The 23,880-nt window shown below is 43.4% G+C and overlaps 1 protein-coding gene and 1 long non-coding RNA gene across 3 annotated transcripts in view; one reads left to right on the top strand and one right to left on the bottom strand.

The window, feature by feature from the left end:
• Window positions 1–633: 633 nt before the first annotated feature.
• LOC133067837 (uncharacterized) overlaps window positions 634–23,880 on the bottom strand; it is a 38,790-nt gene continuing 15,543 nt past the window's right edge. Inside the window, exon 4 of one of the 2 annotated variants that reach the window (XR_009695416.1) lies at window positions 634–1,739. This is a non-coding gene — a long non-coding RNA (uncharacterized LOC133067837). Of the gene's footprint in view, window positions 1,740–21,911; window positions 22,035–23,880 lie in introns of those variants that run through there. The other variant, XR_009695415.1, reaches the window with a different exon arrangement.
• On the top strand, window positions 15,755–21,684 carry C13H15orf40 (chromosome 13 C15orf40 homolog). The gene is made up of 4 exons (XM_061158823.1): window positions 15,755–16,079; window positions 17,414–17,540; window positions 19,628–19,755; window positions 21,073–21,684. Exons 1-4 carry the CDS (start codon window positions 15,792–15,794, stop codon window positions 21,166–21,168), a joined length of 639 nt encoding a protein of 212 aa, XP_061014806.1. The 5' UTR covers window positions 15,755–15,791; the 3' UTR covers window positions 21,169–21,684.

The following is a 23,880-nucleotide window of genomic DNA, read 5'->3' as shown; positions in this document are numbered from 1 at the left end:
ATTATCATACTAAGTGAAATAAGTCAGACAGAATTCAACAAATACCATATGATATCACTTATATGTGAAATCTTTAATGTGATACAAATGAACCTATCTACAATACAGAAATGGACTCACAGACACAGAGAACACAGTTGTGGTTGCCGAGGAGGGTGGGGGGGAAGGACTGCGAGTTTTGGGTTAGCAGATGTAAACTATGATATCTAGGATGAATAAACAACAAGGTCCTACAGAATAGCCCAGGGAACTATATTCAATATCCTGTGATAAATTGTAATGGAAAAGAATATGAAAAAATACATGTAGATCTTAAATCACTTTACTGTGCAGCAGAAAGTAATACAATATTGTAAATCAAGTATATTTCAATTATATATATAAGCAGAGACCTTCAACATGTTTGCCTACAGCCCGTACCATAGGGGTGGTGAACACTCTCCTGGCCCCACACCTCTGGGCCTTTTCTGAGGACCTGGACATTGGATTGAAAAAAAAAAAAGTTTTAAAGGGTCTTGGGTAAAGCCCTATAGGATGAAGAAAGGCCCAGAGCATATCCTTAGGGAAATACCAAGACACTATTTATTACACAAAAACAAGACACAGTTCATGTATTTAATTTTAATAGGGGAAGAGTCAGATAACGTTTATTGGGACAGGAAACATTATGTAGCCATTAAATAATACTTAAGAGTGGGTTTCTACTGCATTCTCTTTCTTCATGTTTCTCTTAAAATGCTTCTCAGGACCTCCGTGGCAGCCCAGTGGTTAAGACTCTGAGCTGTCAATGCAGGGGACACAAGTTCAATCCCTGGTCAGGGAAATAAGATCCCATATGCCACGTGGTGTGGCTGAAAGATTTTTTAAAAGTTTTTCCACTCCTTGTATATAGTAGGAAAAAAAAATCATTCATGGGAGTGAAGCCAGAATGGGTTGCTCTCCTGTTCAGCCCACTTCAAGCCCAGCAGTCAGGACCATCATTTCCAATTTCCCAGGACAGGAAGGCCATCCGTTCATTAAATATCGTGCTCAGGGCCTGACAGTGAATGGAAGGCTGAATTGAAACAAGGACCTCCTGTCTTCATCTTTAATAGGAGACTCTATCTCTTACACCACAGTGTGCTATAGGTTAATTCTGCAGACCTTCAACAATGTGACTTCTGTCCTGGGTGACCAACCTGGGTCCTTCCATTTGTATCCACAGACAAGAGAATGGTTTGCACCATCAAGCACTGGAAAAGCCAACAACAGCACTGTATTTAATGGGGAAAACTTTTCTTTTAATTTTGGCTGCACTAGGTCTTTGTTGCCGCACGTGGGCTTTCTCTAGATGTGGGGCATGGGCTTAGTTGCCCCTCTGCATGTGAGAGCTTATTAATAGTTCCCCGACCAGGAATCAAACCCTAGTCTCCTGCACTGGAAGGTGGATTCTTCTTTTTTTATATATAATTTCATTTAGTTATTTCTTTATAGCTGTCTTCATTTCTGCTCAGAGTTTTCTCTAGTTGTAGTGAGCAAGGGCTACTCTCTAGTAGTGTGAGGGCTTCTTATTGCAAGTGCTTTTCTTGTTTCGGAGCACAGGCTCTAGGACATGCGAGCTTCAGTAGTTGCAGTTCCCGGGCTTAGTTGCTCCACAGCATGTGAGATCTTCCCAGATCAGGGATCCAACCTGTGTCTCCTGCATTGTGCAGGTGGGTTCTTTACCACTGAGCCACCAGAGAAATCTGTAATAGGGAAAACTTGAAAAAAAAAAAAAAAATAGGATCATTCTCAGAGGCCAGCCAAGCCCTATCGGAGCCTGAGCCCCCAAAAAACAAATCAGTAATAATCAATCTTGTCATTAACACTTTACTATCTTGTTCATCTTGGATTTTTTTTTTTTTTTTGGCATTAATCTTTATTTTTTCAAGTCTTAAAATTGTATCTATTTTGATTCCTGCGTTTTTTGGCACCCTGTTAAATCTTGTGCCTGAGGCAAGGGTCATGGCTACCTCGCCCTGGGCCAGCCCTGTATAAAAAGTAAAGACATTTTCCTTAATATATGATATTTGGTTTTTTTTTTTTTTCTGACTTACTTCACTCTGTGTGTGTGTGCTCAGTCATTTCAGTTGTGTCCGATTCTGTGACCCTGTGGACTACAGCCTGCCAGGCTCCTCTGTCCATGGGATTTTGCAGGCAAGAATACTGGAGTAGGTTGCTATGCCTTCCTCCAGGGATCTTCCTGACCAGGGATCGAACCCACATCTTTCATGTCTCCTGCATTGAGAGGTGGGTTCTTTACCACTAGCACCACCTGGGAAGGCTGTATGAGAGTCCCGTGCTCTGTGGTGACCTAAATGGGAAGGAAATCCAAAAATGAGGGGGTATATGTTTACGTGTAGTTGATTCACTTTGCTGTGCAGCAGATACTAACAGCAATGTAAAGCAACTAGACTCCAATAAAAAATAATTTTTAAAAAGTAAAGGCATTTTCATTACAATTGGGAATAAGTCAGGGAATGCCCCAGTACCTCTGTCATGTAAATGCAAGCGCAGTGCAGCCAGACAGGATGCTGGAAAAAAGAATCAAATGATCAACTAAAAGTATTGAAATTTCAAAATGGGCTTTTCGGGCTTCCCTGGTGGCCCAGCAGTAAAGAATCTGCCTGCTAATGCAGCAGACTTGTGTTCGATCCCTGATCCAGGAAGATCCCACATGCCACGGAGCAACTAAGCCTTTGTGTTTCAGCTATTAAGCCTGTGCTCTAGAGCCTGGAAGCCAAAACAAATGAGCCCGCATGCCTCATTACTAAAGCCCATGCTGCCCAACAAGGGAAGTCACTGCAGTGAGAAGCCCATGCACCACAACTAGAGAGCAGCGCCTACTCATCCTGATTAGAGAAAAGCTCGAGCAGTAAGACGCAGCACAATCAAAAATAACAAACAAAATAAAAAGGCTTTTACAAGATCAGTAGGGATTTTTTTTATGTACCAACAACAGGTATATAAGATAGAGAAAATCTATTCCCATGGCTACAAAAACTAAAACATCTTAGAATAAGCTTCCTGTATCTACAGCTATGAAGAAACCCACAGTGCTGTTGACATTTAAGGCTTAAATAAACGGGGAGACATATCTTGAGTGAAAAGACCTGATGTCATGTGTATAAAATTCTATCACTGTTGGACAGTATCAAGTAGGGCGCGAGATGATTTTTCCGCAGACTTGCTGCAGTGGCTTGGCCACCTGGATTTCTTTGTTGAGGCAAGAGAAGGAAGGAGCCTCTATTTTTTAACTGTGGATAGAAGTGGGCTGTCCTTGGCCACATCTATTTGTTTCAAGGGACAATGTGCATGCCATCTGGGGGGCAGGAAATGTGTTCACTTCCCCAGCTTGTGAGCTGTGCCCCCCACCCCAGCTGCCAGGAATGCAAACTCCCCATGAGAGGGCCTGAACATCTCCCCTTGAAGTGGGCAGGTCTGGCCACTGTGTGTAACCTTGATTTGTTTTTTATTTTTACACAAATGCATTTATTTAATATAAATATATATTTTCATAAATGAGTATAATATTTTATAACCTGTGCATTTTACTTAACATATTGTATGTTCCATGAAATGGTTGTAATAATATTATTTTTAAGGACTGCAATACTCATCAAACTATTTTATCATAATGTACAAATTGCATATTATTGGACATTTAAGTAATACACGATTTGTACATTAACAAATAAATTTTCTTTATTTCAAACAATGTAGTGGTGAAATGGACATCCTTTTAAAGCTATACCTTTGTACATATGGGCTTCCCTGGTGGCTCAGCTGGTAAAGCATCTGCCTGCAATGTGGGAGACCTGGGTTCGATCCCTGGGTTCGGAAGATCCCCTGGAGGAGGGAACAGCTACCCACTCCAGTATTTTGGCCTGGAGAATTCCATGGACTGTATAGCCCATGGGGTCACAAAGAGTTGGACAAAGTGACTGAGCGACTTTCACTTTCACTTTGTACATATACACCATTGTTTATCTAGTGTACATTCCTAGATTTGGAATTGCCAGGCCAGAGGGCATATATCTTTTGAAAGATTTTTGATTGCCAGTTGCAAATTAGTTTCCAGAAAGGTTATGCTTTTTAAAAGTTAAAATTATTGCCACTTTTACTTTTCTCCTGTCATCTTTGTACTGGACTATGATTGCTCTGCGACGTCGTGTTAGCGCCTGCTGACAGCACAGTGAACATGGGGAGTCTGCTGTAAAATGATGCTCCGTGCTCTTGGCGCATTCTCGTGGTCACCGCGTTCCAGGAAACACTGGACACCTTGCCTCTCCCTGGGAGCAGGTCTCTGAAATGGGCCCGTCAGTTTCAGGTTTGGGGATGGGGTGACACAGAAGGATGCTCAGACCCTGCAGGGTCCATCTCAGCGACAGTTTTCCTGCTGTGGGACCGTATCTGGTGTGTGGACTGCTCTGGGGAACGCTTTGTATCTGCTGGCGCCTGGTGATGCTGCGGTGACGCGGCCACACGTGAGCCACTCAGGTTCCCTAGAGGACAGGAAGGAGGTTTCCACTGACCTCCCTTCCCCACTGTCTCCCCAAGGGGCTGAAAGAGAAATCCTGTGAGTCAACGTGCCTGTTGAGAATTGCCCAGGGACTCTGTATGTTTTGTGGGATAAAACATAGGGTTCTGGATGGCAGGGTTCAGGACCTCCCTGGTTTGGGCCCATGAGATCTTTGCAGTGCCCTGCGGTATCATGACCTGTACCCCTGAAATGGCAGCCACATCCCTTGCACCCTCCTGGGTGCCCCCTCCTCCTGGTGGCCATCCTCCCTCTGGTGTCCCCCCCCCCGTCCTGAGGCCCCGCCCCATCAAGCCTGTGAGGCTGGGGCTCATATCCAGTGTCTGTGTGGCATTCAGCCTGGACGGTTCCTGGCAAATCTGGTCAGTGGTTCTGTTTGGAGTGAGGAGGAAGCAGAAGCTTGTGTGTGCTGGGAGCTGGAGGCAGGTGGCAGGGAAATTGGAGATGGGCTTCAGGGGCAGCAGATTAGATTTGGAAGGGGTAAGGCACCTCCTCTTTGGTTTCATAATATCTTTGGAATGAAAGCCTCTCTTTTTCTTTTTGAGAACAAATAACCTGATTTTACAACCCGTTGTCTCAGTTACCTGGGCTCCTCAACCCAGGAACCATCTTCACAAAGTCATGAGTGTGATGGTCAGCAGGCACATGAAAAGATGCTCAGCATCACTTATTATGAGGGATATGCAACTCAGAACTACAGTGGGGTACCATCTCACACTAGCCAGAGAGGCCATTGTTAGACAGTCTACAAATAATAAATGCTGGAGATGGTGTGGTAAAAAGGGAACCCTCCTACACTGATGCTGGGAATGTCAACTGGTGCCGCCACTATGGAGAACAGTACAGAGATTCCTTAAAATACTACAGATAGAACTACTATATGATCCAGCAACCCCATTCCTGGGCATATATCCAAAAAAAGATACATGCACCCCATGTTCAGTGCAGCATTATTTACAATAGCCAAAACATAAAAACAACCTCAATGTCTATCCACAGATGAATGAATAAAGTTGATGCAGGACGTATATACTATGGAATATTACTCTGCCATAAAAAATGAAAGAATACCATTTGCAGCAATGGATGGACCTAGAGATGATCACATTAAGTTAAGTAAAGAGATCAAAAACAAATATCATATAGTATCATCATATCTAAAAAAGATATAAATGAACTTATTTACAAAACAGAAACAGATTCACAAACATAGAAAATAAACCATGGTTACCAAAGGGAAAGGCTGGGGAGAGGAATAAATAGGGAGTTTGGTATTAACAGATACACACTACTATATATAAATTAGACAGTCAACAAAGACCTGCAGTACAGCACAGGGAACTATTGAAAAAGGATCTGAAAAAGAATATGTGTGTGTACACACACACACACACACACACACACACACAGATGTACATAATGGAAGCACGTTGCTGCGCACCAGAAACTGACCCAGCAGTGTAAGTTAACTACATGCTGATCAAATCAAAGAGAGAATTCCTGAATGAGCAGGGAGTTGGGGGGAAGTAGCAGGTGTCCTGGGAAGTCCCCAGGGTCCCCTTTCCCTCCTCCAGCCCTGGTGCCCTCCTGTCTCTTTGCAGGGCATGTGCGGGTCCTGACACCAGAGTCAGCTGAGGAGGGGTGTCCTGTCATTTGAATAGACACGAGTTACTTCTCCTGGGCGTGCTCCTCGGGTTGGTTGTTTGGGGCCGGGTTCTGACTCTCCTGTCCCCCTTCCTGATCACAGTGGCTGCCTCCTGGTGATGACGGCCGCCTGAGCCTCACCATGGCCCACCTGAAGCGTCAGAGTGCTGCAAGCAGCCTGCTGGGCCACAGGGCAAGACAGGGCCTGGATCCCGAGAGCGAGGACCCGGAGCTGACCCTGGAGCAGTACATGCCCACCAGCCTGGAGCTGGTGGCCCTGTGGCCCGAGAGCCTGAGTCCGCTGAGCAGGGCGGCCTCGACCAGAGCCCCGACAGGGACTCCAGCTCTGACTACGTGAACAACACCTCGGAGGAGAAGGACTATGAAGCGGGGCTGCCCGAAGAAGAGGAGGGCATCACCTACTTACTACATCTGCTACTGCCCCGAGGAGACAGCTACCTGCAGGGCACTGACTGTGACGGGCAGGGCTACCTGGCCCGTGACGCGTGCCACCTGGAGATGGACGAGTGCCAGGAGGCGGTGGAGGAGTGGACAGAACCGGGGCCCCGGGAACTCCCTCAAGGCCTACCCGCCCACCCAGGCCGGCCGCGGCCCCAGCAGACACGAGGGCAGGCCCAAACAAAACGGCAGGTCCAAGTTGCTGAACCTCCCTCTCGAGGCCAAGCACCCTGCTGACGCCCAGAGGAGCTTCAAGACCAAGACCAGGACCTCGGAGGAGAGGCCCAAGTGGCTCCAAGAGGAGGCAGGATTCTGGCTGGCCCTGAGGAAGCAGAGTGAGGGGCTGAGAGCAAAGGCATCTGCGCAGCCTGCAGGTCAGAAAGAGAGCCAGCTCTTCACGCGTTCAGTTATGCGTGGGAAGTCCTGGCCACGCCTGTTCACCCGTCAGATGCAGCCATGCCTGTTCACCCGTCAGATGCCATAGTAAATGCCGAGGAAATCTTGTTGAGGCTGATTGGCAGCCAGGGCTCCCAGCAGACACCCAGCCCCCCAGCAGAGCTTGCGTCCTTCACCTGCTTGCTCTGGATCTGCTCATGTGGGGGTGGTCCCTGAGACTGTCGCCCCTCCCCGGGTAGTTTCGGTCAGTCATAGGGATCTGGTACTGCTGGCAAGTGCAAACAGCTGCAGCCAGTGGTTGGGACAGCCCAGCGGCGAGGGGCAGTGACCCAACTGCATTTCACAGGGGTGGTTGAATCTGGTGACACTTCTCTGAAAGACCTGGGGCCTTGGTATGATTGGCAATTAACTGTAAATAACCACTTTGCAAATAATTATTTGAAAGTTTGACAGTCTTGGAGAAGAATTGCATGCTAATGAGGCTAGTAGATTTAAGCTTAACTGTATTTTCTTTTACTTATAGCAAAGTAAGTGTGCATTCTAATAAACACTTTTGAAAAGTTGCCTTTCAAAAAAAATAACTTACATGTATATAGAAAGAAGATGTGTGTGAAGGAACTTCTATTTGACTAATTCTATGGAAAATGAGAATGAACTTCTTTCATATTTTTTTTAATTGGAGTATAGTTGCTTTACAATGTTGTGTTAGTTTCTGCATTTCCCTCTTCCTATGTCACTGTAAAGCCATTTCTAGACTTTATGTAATTTAATCCATAAATTGTTCAGTTGTATGTGTGTGTTTATTGCATTTTGTATATATTTATACAAAATCATAATGGCTCCTAAGACAAAATTAATGGTAATTCTTTAATATCATTAAATATCTAGTAGATATTCAAATTTGTTCTTCCATAGTTTTTATAGGGTCTTTCTTTGAATGAAAATCCCAATAATAGGCACATATTGCCTTTGCTTGTTATACCTCCTTTGAGCCTTTTTGTTGTCATTTAGTTGTTTGTGGGGAGGGGGTGGTGTAAGCACAGGTCTTTTTTTTTCATGATATTATTTATCTGGGAAACTCAGAATATCTCACAAATTATACTCATGGATTCCATATGACCTCAAGAAAATTAATCACTCTGTGCATCAGACTCTTCATCTTTAAAATGAGAATAATCAGACATAAATCCAATTAGTAATCATTTATTATCTCCCCATAAGATTAATGACATTATTTAAATATTTTTAAAAATAAAGTTTTAAAGGCATTTTGCTGTTATACAGAGCATACAAGTAAGCATGTTGAAGATGGGCTTGAGATCAGGTACACATATGAACAACATGAAGTGATACACAAAGATTTGATTGGGCCAGCTCAAGCTATCCAGTAGTCATGTACGGATGTGAGAATTGGACCATAAGGAAGGATGAGCACCGAATTTGAGCACTATGCTTTCAAAGTGTGGTGCTGGAGAAGACTCTTGAGAGTTCCTTGGACAGCAAGGAGATCAAACCAATCAATCCTAAAAGAAATCAATCCTGAATATTCATTGGAAAGACTGAGACTGAAGCTGAAGCTCCAATACTTTGTCCACCTGATGCAAAGAGCTGACTCATTGGAAAAGACCCTGATGCTAGGAAAGATTGAAGGCAGGAGGAGAAGGGGGAGACAGAGGATGTGATGGTTGGATGGCAACACTAACTCAATGGACATGAGTTTGAGCAAACTCCAGGAGATAGTGAAGGACAGAGAAGCCTGGCATGCTGCAGTCCAAGGGGTCACAAAGAGTTGGACACAATTGAGCGACTAAGCACAGAACAGCACAAACCCTCCCTCTTGCTCAATAACTCCCTGGAAATGCTCACAGTTCCCTAATCGGGGAACTAAGATCCCACATGCCACACTGCACAGCCAAAATAAAAGTACTATCCAGACAGTTTGGCAGATGGGAGGTTTGGAGATCAGAGAAGCACTTGTATTTGTTGAGTACCTTCTATAAACTGTGCTAAGAGTTTCTTATCTGTTACGTCATTTTGATCTCTTGGCCATTTATATGGCAGGCCTCATCTCCCTCTTATAAATGAGGAACCCAAAGCTCTTAGGAAAAATAATTTGTGAAGAATCATCAATAGTGTTGCCACAAGAACATGCTATGAAGTGGAACAGACATCATTTAGGCCCTAAGGAGAAATGTTTACTAATGGAGAAAATTCTTAAGCATGTGGTTCCTCACCTAGGAAAATTTAGCAACCTCCTTTTGGGTCTCTAGAAGTATTAAGCTTATTTTTGTGATGGTTAAAGAATGGTTCTGCCCAAAGGCAGAGGAGTTAGACACACGAGTTTGCAAAGTTTCTTCTAAGTCTTATGATACTATAATTTGGTGTTTTTATGATTTCAGATGTGTTCTTGTTTATTTCCTTTTCTCAAGGTGGATACTATAAATGCAGCTGTGATGGATTTGAAAGACAAGATTTGTATTCTAAGTGAAGAGGCCAAAATAGGAGCACATAGAAAACCAGTGATCTTTCTCCATCCTAGTGTCTGTGGTGGAGTCCTTGTGGAATTGGAGCAAGCCTGATGAATAATTCACAAGAAACTGATCACCCTGAAAAAGCCTTATCACAGTGTACTTCGACACTGAGTCCTTCACTGCTTCCATCACTTAGAAGTCAGAACTAAATTGTGGAAAGGGAGTTTTTAAATTATATGTGTCCATATACATATATATACACACACAAAATATTTGCTGATTACTTTGGATTTTTTCCTGATTTGGAGAAAACTTTGATGACTGAATACTTATGGAATATTATTAAAATCATATTCATAGAAACAAATTATTCCTGTTCTGAAATGAGGTGATTGAGTACAGTGAGTCTGCTGTGTGGAGGGGGGTGCAGGATGGAGCATAGAGGACACCTGACAGCTGCCTGGCCACATATCTGGGACAAGGGCTTCCTGAGGATGTTATGGAGAGTTTTTTTAGAGCAAACTATTTAAGGATAAGGAGTCTTTACCTCAGAAGTTTTGTTCTTCTGCAGCAGCGCATGTTCATGATTGCCTTATTTTGGGGGCTAGCGCTGGATTATGAACAGGAAGTTTTGTGGCAAACTTGGTGCCTAATCTAGTGGGTGCATAGATAGGTGATTTTTTTTTAAGTCGGTAGCCACAGAAAATTGGAAATATCAAAGGAACATTTCATTCAAAGATGGGCACAATAAAGGACAGAACCGGTAATGTCCTAATAGAAGCAGAAGAGATCAAGAAGAGATGGAAAGAATACACTGAAGAACTTTACACAAAAGATCTTAGTGATCTGGATAACCATGATAGTGTAGTCCTCACTCAGAGTCAGGCATCCTGGAATGTGACATCAAGTGGGCCTTAGGAAACAATGCTGCCAATAAATCTAGTGGAGGGAATGGAATTCCAGCAGAGTTATTTAAAGTCCTAAAGGATGATGCTATTAAAGTGCTGCACTCGATGTGTCGGCAAATTTGGAAAACCTAGCAGAGGCCACAGGACTGGCAAAGGTCAATCCTCATCCCAAACCTCAAGAAGGGCAGTACTAAGGAATGTTCAAACCACTGGACAATTGCACTCATCTCCCATGCTAGTAAGGTTATGCACAAAATCTTCCAAGCTAGGTTTCAGCAGTACATGAACCAAGAACTTCCAGATATTCAAGCTGGGTTTAAAAAAGCAGGGGAACCAGAAATCAAATTGCCAACATTCGCTGAAAGCAAGGGAATTCCAGAAAAACATCTACTTCTGTTTCATTGACTATACTAGAGCCTTTGTGTGGATCATAACAAACTGTGGAAAATTCTTAAAGAGATGAGAATACCGAGACGACCTTACCTGTCTCCTGAGAAACCTGTATGCGGGTCAAGAAGCAACAGTTAGAATACTATATGGAACAACTGATTGGTTCAGGATTGAGAATGGGGTACCACACGGCTGTCTGCTGTCACCCTGTTTATTTAACCTATATGCTGGCACATTGTGAAAAATGCCAGACTGGATGAGTTACAAGGTGGAATCAAGATTGCTGGGAGAAATATAAACAACCGCAGATATGCAGATGATACCACTCCAATGGCAGAAAGCAAAGAGGAACTAAAGAGCCTCTTGATGAGGGTGAAGGAAGAAAGTGAAAAAGCCAACTTAAAACTCAATATTAAAAAAAAAACTTGGGAGGGGGGATCGGGATGGGGAATATGTGTAAATCTATGGCTGATTCATATCAATGTATGACAAAACCCACTGAAATGTTGTGAAGTAATTAGCCTCCAACTAATTAAAAAAAAAATAAAAAAAAAATAAATCTATAAAAAAAAAACAACTTAAGATCACAGTGATTGCAGCCATGAAATGAAAAGATGTTTGCTCCTTGGAAGAAAAGCTATGACAAACCTAGACAGTATATTGGAAAGCAGAGACATTACTTTGCTGACAAAGTTCATATAGTCAAAGCTATGGTTTTTCCTGTAGTCACATATGGATATGATAGTTGGACCATAATGAAGGCTGAGCACCAAGAAATTGATGCTTTCAAACTGTGGTCCTGGAGAAGACTCTTGAGGGTCCCTTGGACTGTGAAGAGATCAAACCAGTCAATCCCAAGGAAATCAACACTGAATATTCATTGGAAGGACTGAAGCTGAAGCTGAACCTTCAATACTTTGGTCACCTGACACAAAGACCCAAGTCACTGGAAAAGACCCTGATGCTGGAAAATTAAAAGACAGGAAGAGAAGAGGATGACAGAGGAGGAGATGGTTGGATGGTATCACCAACTGAATGGACGTGAGTTTTAGCAAGCTCTGGGAGATGATGGACATGGAAGCCTGGTGTGCTACAGTCCATGGGGTCACAAACTCAGACACAACTGAGCAACTGAACAACAATAAAGATCATGGCATCCGGTCCTGTTACTTGGTGGCAAATAGAAGGGGAATAGGTGAAAGTGGCGACAGATTTCCTCATCCTGGGCTCTAAAATCACTCCAGATGGTGACTGCAGCCATGAAGTTAGAAGATTGCTTCTTGGCAGGAAAGCTATGAGAAACCTAGACAGTGTATTAAAAAGCAAAGATACCACTTTGCCGACAAAGGTCCATATACTATATGGATCTTTATAGTCCCAAAGGCTATATAGACCTATATAGTCCAAAGGCTATAGTTTTTTCAGTAGTCATGTATGGATGTGAGAGTTGAATGGTAAATAAGGCTTTCAAATTGTGATGCTGGAGGAGACTCTTGAGAGTCCGCTGGACAGCAAGGAGATCAAACCAGTCAGTCCTAAAGGAAGTCAACCCTGAATATTCACTGGAAGGACTGTTGCTGAAGCTGAAGCTCCATTACTTTGGTCACTTGATGTGAAGAGCTGACTCATGGAAAAGACCCTGATGCTGGGAAAAGGAGAAGGGGCCAGCAGTGGAAGAGATAGATAGCATCACCGACTCAGTGGAGATGAATCTGAGCAAACTCTGGGAGACAGTGAAGGACTGTCTGAAGGACAGAGAAGCCAGGTGTACTACAATTCATGGGGTTGCAAAGAGTTGAACACATCTTAGTGACTGAACAACATGGTACTCATAAGCAAAACTTTTAAGGTCGCTGTTGCTAGGAATGGCCACAAGGCTGCTGGATTTTCTAATGCCCAACTTTTCCAGGTTACCCTGGAAATGAAAGCTTTATGAGAGTTTTCATTCAGGGCTGTAATTTAATGTGGAATGTACCTAAACAAACATCTAAAAGCTTGTGTGTTCTTCCCTAGCTTTTTTTTTTTTAATTAATCTTTATTCTATATTGTAGTAACAGTGATATACAATGTGTTGTGGGTGGCAGGTGAACCGAATGTGTTTTCAGTTTTACATATATATATATATGTATTCATATTTGCATTTTTCTCCATGGAGTTCATTACAGTATGTTCACAGAAATCCTTTGTTATATCTAGATCTTTGATGATTACCTGTTCTACATGGAATGATTATATTTGCTTACTCTAATCTTCTATTTTACCCTTTTCCACTTGGTTTCTCCTTAATAATCAGAAGATTGTTTTCTAGGTCTCTGAGTCTTCGTGTTTCTCAGTGAATAAATTGGTGTGTGTTTATCAATTCCAGCTATAAATGATATGTAAAGATATGTATCTTCTTCTGATTTTCCTTCACGTTGTTTGATCATCCCTAGTTTTAGCAATGTTCCTGAAAAATCACATTATGTCATTTTCTTCTGGCAGAGTCATGTTCCATTGAGTACATAGGTCTCTTTTTCTTTATCCATTTATCTCCCCATAAACAATATGTTTATTTCCATTTTTTGGTATTGTAAAGTGTAGTCCAGTGCATGCTTGATTGCACATGCATTTCAAAATGTTTTCTTCTCAAATATTCCTTGAAGTGGTTCTGCAATATCTTATAGTAGCTTTATTTTTATTTCTTTAAGTGTGTTAGTCACTCAGTCGTGTCCTACTCTTTGTGACCCCGTAGATTGTAGCCCACCAGGCTCCTCTGTCCATGGGATCTTCCTGACCCAAGGATCGAATCCACTTTTCCTGCCTCTCCTGCATTGGCAGGATTCTTTACCACTAGAGCCACCTGGGAAGCTCTCTTTGTTTATGGACATAATGCAGCTCATCTTACTTAAACATCTACCCTGGAAACAAGTGCTGCCATCTGCCACTTCACCAGTTTTTTTGCAGTTTCAGGCTTTTCTCCCCTGTTTGCTCTCAGCAGGTGAGAGAAAGAGAACTGTTCTTGTTATTTCCTCTGATAGAGGGTAAGGAATGTCGCACCATCATTTCCTATTAAAAGAGCTGCCTGAGTGACTCCCGGGCACCAGGCTCTGCACTGAGCACTTGACACACATTCTCATTTGCTTCTCACAACATCATATGAGAAAAGTACTATTATAAGACCCATTTCACAGGCCAAGAAATGTTTTAAAAGGTTTTTAAATGTTTTAAAACATTTAAAATATTTTAAAAGGAAATTCATATTTTAAAAGGTCAGGAAGTGGTGGGAAGCCAAATTTAAACCCAGGTCTATCTCCCAAGCCATTAAGTTGGGAAAATATTTTACTGGGTCCCAAATTAACATGTCACCATTTTCAAACTTTACAGTAAGACCCAGAAAGATACTTGGCCAATCTGTAGTTATTGCAACATATGAGCATTTTCTATTTTTTTAAAAGTGTAATTTCTCCAGTATCTACCCAACAAATTGTGACAATTTATTTGAGTTACCAAATGTTCCTTCTTTTAGGCCCACATAAGTAGTACTTTCAATTTGCAAGAAAAAAACTTTACCTGGAAATAGACAACCTTATAGGATATTAAAGAGCCAGATCTTCAAATGCAGTATGTTTCAGACAAATCTTTTCCCTTCCAAGTCCTATCTGCTCCAAACCATCCCCTTTTTGCTTCCCTGTTCCAGTCATCGAGATTCAAAACCTGAAAAGTGTCCCTTGAACTAGACAATGCATCATTCCTAAGAGAGCATGGTGCTATAGTGTCCCAGCCCCAAAAGTTACACAGCTCATTACTCTTGCCTAATTTGTACACTTGAAAAATCCATTTTCCATCTTCTCCATTGGCAAAAGCTAAGACAACATTGAGGTTTTAAATTCAACTTCACTAAAACCTGAAAGAAATAAAACAGAAAATAGGAACCAGTATAAACATTTATAATGGGTTTTCTGCCATTTGGATCATAGCCCACCCCCACTTTTTTCTTTTTAATTATTTTAACCATTCTCAGTATCTCTTCGTGGCTTCCCAGGAGGTACAGCTCAGTTAAGTTCAGTCGCTCAGTCGTGTCCGACTCTTCGGGACCCCATGAATCGCAGCACGCCAGGCCTCCCTGTCCATCACAAACTCCCAGCGTGTACTCAGACTCATGCCCATTGAGTCGGTGATGCCATCCAGCCATCTCATCCTCTGTCGTCCCCTTCTCCTCCTGCCCCCAATCCCTCCCAGCATCAGGGTCTTTTCCAATGAGTCAACTCTTCGCATGAGGTGGCCAAAGTACTGGAGTTTCAGCTTCAGCATCAGTCCTTCCAATGAACACCCAGGACTGATCTCCTTTATGATGGACTGGTTGGATCTCCTTGCAGTCCAAAGGACTCTCAAGAGTCTTCTCCAACACCACAGTTCAAAAGCATTAATTGTTCGGCGCTCACCTTTCTTCACAGTCCAACTCTCACATCCATACATGACCACTGGAAAAACCATAGCCTTGACCAGACAGACCTTTGTTGGCAAAGTAATGTCTCTGCTTTTTAATATGCTATCTAGGTTGGTCATAACTTTCCTTCCAAGGAGTAAGCGTCTTTTAATTTCATGGCTGCAGTCACCACCTGCAGTGATTTTGGAGCCCCAAAAAATAAAGTCTGACACTGTTTCCACTGTCTCCCCATCTATTTCCCATGAGGTGATGGGACCAGATGCCAGGATCGTAGTTTTCTGAATGTTGAGCTTTAAGCCAACTTTTTCACTTTCCTCTTTCACTTTCATCCCAGGAGGTACACTGGTAAATAATCTGCCTGCCAATACAGCAGACGCAAGAGCCATGGGTTCGATTCCTCGGTGGGGAAGATCCCCCGGGAAGAGGAAATGGTGACCCACTCCATTCTTGCCAGGAAAACTGCGTGGACAAAGGAGCCTGGCGGGCTACAGTCCATGGGGTCTTGGAAGAGTGGTACCCGGCTTAACGACTGAGCATCCATGCCTTATTTCTTCAGCTCTTTCCAGGAAGAACGAGTCTTGATCCCGCCAGCCGGAAGGCGTCGCCCTCCTTCGCGAACTGAGGCCCACGGGGCCGCGCCCTCCTGCTGCGTGCGCAGGCGCAGAGGGCTCTTCCGGCGCCAGGCCGCTCTCCGTGCCGCCTCCTTGGCCGGGATGTCGCGCCTAGGCTACGGCCTGAGGCTGCTCGAAGCTGCGTCTGGTTCTCGGGCTGTCACCCGGCTCCCTTTGGGCGCCGACATGCCTAAGAAAGCTGGTGCGACGAACAAGGCCAGTGGCAATTCCCGTGGCCGCGGGAGGGTGGGCCGCAGGAATGCTGGTTGAGGAGCGCGGGAGAGAAGCGGGACCCGCGGGTGGGTAGAAGCTCCGCTAACCGCTTGTTGTCTCCGAGTCCCAGGCCTCCTCCCCGCCTCACTCGGCTGCGCCGCCCGCCAACCGCGGAGGTCGAGCACCCGGGCCGGCGTCGCGCGTGCCTCTCCCCGAGCGGTGGCTGCCGCCCCTCCGGCCTCGCTCCCTCACTCCCAGGCTCGCGCTTCGTGTTCCGGCAGCGCGGTGTGGCCTATGCTTACCTGGGAGGCTCTCGCCAGCGTTCAGTGCCCTTCCCTTCCTCGGCTGTCTTCGCACCCCTCCGTCGGGAACGCACCACTTCCCATTTCCCTTCCACCGTCTCTGCAAGGCCGAGTCCGGTTGGTTCCTAAGACTCGGTTCTAAATTTGCTTCCTGCTGGGAGCTTCCTCGGCGTCCCGAGGCCGAACTGCTTCCTCCTCCGCTGCGCGTTGATGCCCCGTGGGTGTGAGGTCGGCCTCCTAGCACAGCGTACCAGTCCGCAGTCCGGGCTCCTTGAGGCCAAGGGCCATGTGTCCTTGTTCATCTTTACGCATCCTTTGCCTCCACACCGTCCTGGTGCGCAGTTTATGTTTGTCGAGTGGAAAGTTCCTAATTCAGTTTATAGTAGTTCCTAGTATAGTAGTTCTTTAAATCAGCTTCTCGGGTGGCTCAGCGGCAACGAGTCCGCCTACCTGTGCAGGAGACATAGATCCGATCCCTGGGTCGGGAAGATCCCCTGGAGAAGGAAGTGGCAACACACTCCAGTATTCTTGCCTGGGAAATCCTATGAACAGAGGAGCCTGGCGGGCTACAGTCCATGGGGTCGCAAAGAGTCGGACTCGACTTAACGGCTAAATAACAATAAGTCCTTTAAATACCACTGTTGTTCCTTTTTTCTCCGGCGCCCCCTCCCCTCCCACATATACACTTCCAGCCGTGGTTGTTCAGAAACTTTTAACTTGTGCTGATTGAAATACAAAGATTAATAATGAACAGTCGCTGCCCCTGAGGAATGGGAAATGCAAAAGAACCGGCTCTAAGGTTTACCACGTCAGGAAAAAACCTCGGTGGGGTTGATGGGGAGGCTTTGTGGAAGAATTTATTTGAGCCATGAAAGATGTTGGAAGACCATTCTAGATGACCAAAAATCCCTGGACATGACTAATCAGCCTAATTTGCCTTGGTTAAGGGTGAAAAGGAATCCTGGAAGGATCAAATGCGTGGGAAAGTATTTTGTAAGCTGTGAAGCTGTAGTGTGGTTGTTCTTGTCGTTTTAGGGTAAAAGCCAGAGCAAGGAACCAGAGAGACCACTTCCTCCCTTAGGTCCTGTGACAGTTGATCCTAAAGGCGGTGTCAGCATAGCCATCCGTGCCAAACCTGGTTCCAAACAAAATGCTGTGACAGGTATACTTGGACCCTGGGCTAGGGATCTTGTACGAATCAGTTGTCCCCTGCTCCACCCTTCTTTTGCCTTAGTTTGCTGAAAATTTATCCTGTATGGTCAAATATGTTTTTCACATCTGCAGTTAGAGGCTCCTCCATTTTTAAATTCTGAATTCTAATGTAAAGGTGTAACCTAGTGCTTAAAAGTGAATACGTATACCATATTTAAAGCATACCAAGTTAGATGAAAAACCACTGAATACTGTCCTTTTTAATATTTTATTAACCTATATTGTGGTGATCAGTTCAAAATACAAATATTGAATCATTATTTTGTACACCTGTTCTATGTCAGTCATACCTCAATTTTTAAAAAGGTATTTTAGAAAGAACTTATACAGAAACGTATGTAACCTAGATGATTCTTAGTTTGTCCTCTTTCCGAAAGTGCAAACATTATCCAGAGAAAGAAAGGTGTTTCGGTTGATTTTTTAATGATCATTGGTCCAAGGAGGGATAGAACCTGATGATCAACACCTTTGTGAGCTTGTTTTCAGTCAAAGCTATACGAAATATTTCTGGGCCCAGTTCTTTCATCTGTCAGATGAAATAGTTGGCCTGTTAGAAGCTTTTAAGCTATTCCTTGGACCCCAAAAGTTGCCTACAGGATCTCTGGTGGGCATGGGGGAGGTCAACAGAAAGGACTCCTGAAGAACTGTTGACATTTGCTTTAAATGTTGGAATTTCAGGGGAAATTGGTGGAGGTGGGGGATTCTGAGTGGGGGAAAAAGTTTGAGAAGCACTAATCTGAGTATTATTGATGGTCTTTGTCACCCACTAAAGCTCTGTATTCCAGTTTTTAAAATATTTTGAAAACAAGACCTCAGAATTGGGGTGCTGGGCCTGGTTTGTGCTTATGGCCATGTTTATGTAGCTGTGTGTTGGCTGTACCCTCCTTGGCCGGCATTTTCTAAGTAGTCACTGTGGACGCTGTCTCCTTAGTGTTGGAATGCCATGTTTCATCAGATATAATTGGCCATCAACTGTAAGGTACACAAGTACTTTTTGTACCAGTAAGATAGACAAAATCCACATCAACTAAATGTTTTCTTTCCTATCTAAGATACACCTGGATTTCAAAGATACTAAAATGTGAAAAACTGAATTATAGAATCTGACAGGATAGGAGAAGGGTTGTTCTACCATCTTATTCCTGTGGATCCTGTGACCATGTTTACACAGGCGAGATGTATGGGTGTGGAAATGCCCAGGTAACCCCAGATGCAGGACCAGCTCAAGCTCATTTGCAAACTGCTTTGAATATGTACTCCTCTCAGAAATGACAGTGGAGGACTGCAGGCAGGTTGCTCTTTATGAAGGCTGTATTGATGAGGAAGTCTGAACCACTTGAGAATGCAGTGTTCATTGTCCCTGGATTTCAAAGCATGAATTCAAATTTATTTTTGAATCACAACATCACTTTATAGCCATGTGACCCTGAACACATTACTTCTTGGTTCCAGTTTCCTCATTTGTAAAATGGAGATGATAAACTATAGGAATAAGCAAGTTATTATTTGTAAAGCCCTTAAAATGTGTTTGTGTGCCCTTAAACTTGGTGTAAGTGCTATGTAGCTGTTAACTAAATAAATACATGTTAAAAACATCAGAGAGGCATTTCACTGAGGTGAACCTGACAGAGTGCTGCCACTTCCCTGATGAGGAAACTCTGAACAGCCCTGTACAGTCTGTGAGCTACCTCCTTCACACCTTCTCAGTGACTGCAGGGCTAAAGCCCAGCTCCCCTGTCTCCCTGCCAGGGGCTCTTCCTATCAGACCGGGCACAGTTTCCAGCTTCTAATTCCAGACTATTGCCCAGAGCTCTGTGGGCCCACCTTGGTCAGCAGGTGAAAACCCATTTTCTTTTCTGGGTTTCTATAATGGAAGTGGCATGTTTATGTTCCCTTAACTGTGATGAGCTTTGTCATTGTTCATTCAGCAGTTATTCACTGAATACCTACTATATGCCAGACAAATGCAGAAGCTTTTACTAAATATCCCCACTTCATGAAGAAAAGGAACTCTGTGAGAATCTGTTCTCATTCCAGACGTGACAACCGAGGCTGTGAGTGTAGCCATCGCAGCGCCTCCGACAGAGGGAGAGGCTAATGCAGAGCTGTGTCGCTATCTTTCCAAAGTCTTAGAACTCAGGAAGAGTGATGTGGTTTTGGATAAGGTAGGCCTCTCTTTCTCTCTCAACATCTTTGAGTACTACATCAGTCATTACTTTTAAAACACCAGTTTTTTTCTTTTCAAAATAATTGAAAAGCCAGTTGTTTTTAACTCTCGTATACATTTAATCACCAAAAATCTATAATTCTTCCTAGTCCCCTTCCTCCCAAATGCCTTAGTCCTTCTGAGTTCATGCCTGCACCTGCTCTGTCAGGTTAAATGCTTGTCTCTTCCCTCAACTCATCAGCTTAGTAGAAACATCTAAAATGGTTCCTGTTGTTTGTAATATCCATTAGTGAGTCAATCAAGCACATCTGGTCCAGCATGTCCTCGCTCACTGGGAGACGCTCATTAAAGAGATGGCTCATACGAAGTCATTAATACTTCTGCACTAGAAGAGTCTGCACTGGATCAAAATCACCTGGGAATGATTTTTAAATCGCAGGTTCCTGGGCATTACCCCAGAGTTACTCAAATAGAATCTGCAGGAGTAAGACCCACCTAAGCTTATGTTTCTTACAACTCTGCTTGTTTTGCAGTGCTATATTCCGTAGCTCCCATCCAGGATCCAGTGGGCACTGGGTCATTGATTAGGAGGCTGCCCCTAAGCATCCGTAGGATCAGGCCCATGCCCCTCCGCATCTCCTGCATAGCAGGTCGTCTCTGAGTTTCTGCTCTGCTGGCCGTGTGCTCTGACATCGGCCTAAACACCCTCCCCGCGCTTCTGCCTGTGCCGCTTCTGCCCCTCTAGATGAATACCTGCTCAGAATTTACTTTCTTTAAAGGAGGTTTCTAAACAAATCCTTCTTACAGTTGTCTTAATTGGTTGTGGGATCATAGCAGTTGGGTATGTGGTCACTTTTTGTTTGGTATTTTTCAGCAATGTGTAACAGTATAGAGAATAGCAGTTCTATATTTAGAATTATTTTTAATCAGTTTATATTAAATTGCAATATTTGTTTTGGTAATTTAAAAAATAATTTAAACAAAAGTATTACTTGAAAACAGAATATTGTACATCCAGATTCTATACTCAATTTGAAAATGCCTAATTTTTGTTACTGCAGAAATTGATGTATGAAGGTAAAACCTCTGGGGAATTGTTAAAAAAAAAAAGAAAAACAGTACTGAACCGGAAACTGTCTGGATAGACCAGAAATGGCTAGGAGAAAGCAGTACTGAGCTACCAGGAATACTAGCCCACCTGTGACAGCCCCACAAGGACACGGTGGGGTATCCTCAGCAACTGAAGTCTGCTATCACTAATAGCAGTAGAAAGTTTAGTGTGTTGTCCTGACACCGATTTTTCTTTTTGGTCCAGGGTGGTAAATCTCGTGAAAAAGTGGTGAAGCTTTTGGCCTCCACACCTCCGGAAGAGATTTTGGAGAAATTGAAAAAGCAAGTTGAAAAGAAATAAAAGCAAGAAACGAAAAGTACGTCCTTGAGAAACTTTTTTTATTGCTAATGATGGAGAGACTGTTAAAATATACAGAATGTGTAAATATATTTAATAAGAACAGGACTCAAAAAAGAAGTATGAAGATTAAAAGTACTGGACATGGAACTTAGGTTCTCAAATCGCTGATCCCAAACAGCTCGGGACATGTTACTCTGTTTTCACAGAATTACAGAGTACAGAGCTGGAAAGGATATTTAGGATGACCTGATTCAGCCCCTTTCATTTTGTGATGAGCCCTCTGATTTCAGAAGTTGAGAGTATTGAGGATCACTTGGTGCAAGATGGCAACTAGAACTTAGATCCTTTGGCTTCTAGCTGAATGCAGTTTATCCTGGTTGTAAATTAAAATGGTAATATTTCCACAGCAATTACTGGAATTCTGGGGACTGCCTTCTAATCCAGTTTAAAAGTGACAGAGGAAACCTGTCACTACTTCATAGTGTCACCTTATATTTTAAAATGCTTATATGTAAATGGCTTTCCTGGTATCTCAGCTGGTAAAGAATACCTACAATGGTTGGGAAGATACCTGGAGAAGGGAACAGCTACCCACTCCAGTATTCTGGCCTAGAGAATTCCATGGATTGTGTAGTCCATGGGGTCACAAAGAGCCAAACACGATTGAGCGACTTTCACTTTTATGTAAACGCAACATTTTTTTGTCTTTTTAAACTTCTGTTGAGCATTTTGTTAAAAAGAAAGAACAGTCAAGACTGGCAGTTTAGAGAGTTCCCTGGCAGTCCAGTGGTTAGGACTTAGCACTTCCACCGCCATGGCCCACGCTCAATCCCTGGTCAGGAAACTCCGATCACATGAGCGGAACACTACCAAGCCAAAAAAGAAAAAAAGATTGTAATTTCATGTTAATTTTCCTCCTTGGATGGTAATCTCCTAAAATCTTCAAAAGAAGAAGATCTGGAAACTATTTTCAATACTTGTGAAAGCCTGTCCTGTCAGAAGTCATATCTATATTGAGGCTTCAAAAACTAATAGTAAATATCTTGTTTTTAAATGTCCAATACAAATTATAGTAATTATTTAAGGTAATCTAATTACTGCCTTTGCTGATGGAAGAGTTGATTTGCAGTTTTCTGCTTTGTCTAAGTACATGAGAAAAATCTGATAGACAAAAGTCTTTAAAAATATAAAATCCACTAAAAGGACCAATAATAAAAATGATGGATGGTAAGAGAACTGGGAGCCACTCATCCAGTACAACTTACTTTGTTGAGAGGAACCAAAGACAATCAGTGAGGTGGCTCATCCAAAATCAGAGTAAAGGGCAGAACACGGGTTGCACTCAGCTGCCTTCTCTTATGCCGTCTGCTCCCAAATGTGCTCTGCTTTAAGTGGTCTTGGCTTCAGAATCCTTTCTGTTTTTCAACACTATTCTGGTGTGTGCACTACAGGCATTTTTTTACCTGTGGTCTTTACATGAATCCCTGTTTGTTAGGATGCTTTCCCTGATAAGTAACAGAAACCTAACTCATCTGGCTTAAGCAATGGAGGGATTTATTAGCTCACATACCTGAAAAGTCTCAGAGGCAGGGTTTACTTAGGGGTTGGTTTGACTTAGCAGCAGCTCAGTGATAAAGGACTCACCTACTTTCTTCCTGACTCACTTCAGCAGTACCAGCTTTACCCTCAGGCCCACTTCCTTCTTGGAGGCAAAAAGGCAGCAATTTCGGGCTTCTCATCCACCTATCACCCCCTCCAGTAGGAAAAGGGGCCTCTCACAAGAGCTTTGGTATTTCTTTTCCAAAAGCTCTCCATCAGCTTCTCCTTGTATCTCAGCCCAGATCAGGTAACACGAAGTTTCTAAACCAGCCCCTATTGTCAGGGAATGCCAGGTTGTAACACAAGGTGCCTAAACCAGTGACTACTGAGGAGAGTTACTCTCACTGTTTTACACTAATCAAGGTCCATGCTAGAGCTGGAGATGGGCTCAGCCTAAATAGAAACAGAGGAGATAGCAGAGAGGGGGAGGTACTTGCATACAAATTAGGAAAAGTTACAGAAATAGGAGTCTGGATAGGAGTAACATCCACCATGATCATCTATTTAAATAGCCATATTTTAACATAGGAACGTTTTTGCCTGGTCACTTTTTTTTTGAGAAACACACAGTATCTTTTGAAAAAAGAACATCCAGTCATCAAAAGCAGTTGCCAGAGGTAGGAACTGGTTCAGGAGCTGTGTTTGGAGACATGATTTCCCTTTCTTCCTCACCAAACAAAGTTGCCTTTAGCAGTCTGTGCTCTCCTGACCTGCACAGGGCTGTTCCCCATTAATAACAATCACAGCTAAGGCCTGGGCACCTCAACCTGATGTGAAAGTGTAGTTAATGCAGCTTTCTTCAGCTGGGCCTTGTTTTTCCTCCAAGAACATTAAGACAGGCCCAGTGACCTAAGACAAGGATACAAAACCTGCAACCCCTATAACATCTATCAGATAACATGATTATAGCTCTGCCTTCCCCCCATTAAATTTAAGTGACTGCTGTGTTTCTTCTCCTGTCTCTTGTCCTGAGGGTCCAGCCTTTCAGGCAGCCCATGAACAAGCTCTGAAAGATACTTATCCAACTCTGGTGAATAATATCATGGTGGTCTAGCAATGCATCTGTAATCTATCATCCCCACTTTAATACATGATAATTACTCTCACAAGAAT

This window comes from Dama dama, chromosome 13 (assembly GCF_033118175.1).
Source record: "Dama dama isolate Ldn47 chromosome 13, ASM3311817v1, whole genome shotgun sequence".
Classification (NCBI taxonomy): Eukaryota; Metazoa; Chordata; class Mammalia; order Artiodactyla; family Cervidae; genus Dama; species Dama dama.
The sequence above is the reverse complement of the archived record's forward strand: the minus strand, read 5'-3'. Positions and strand labels throughout refer to the sequence as shown.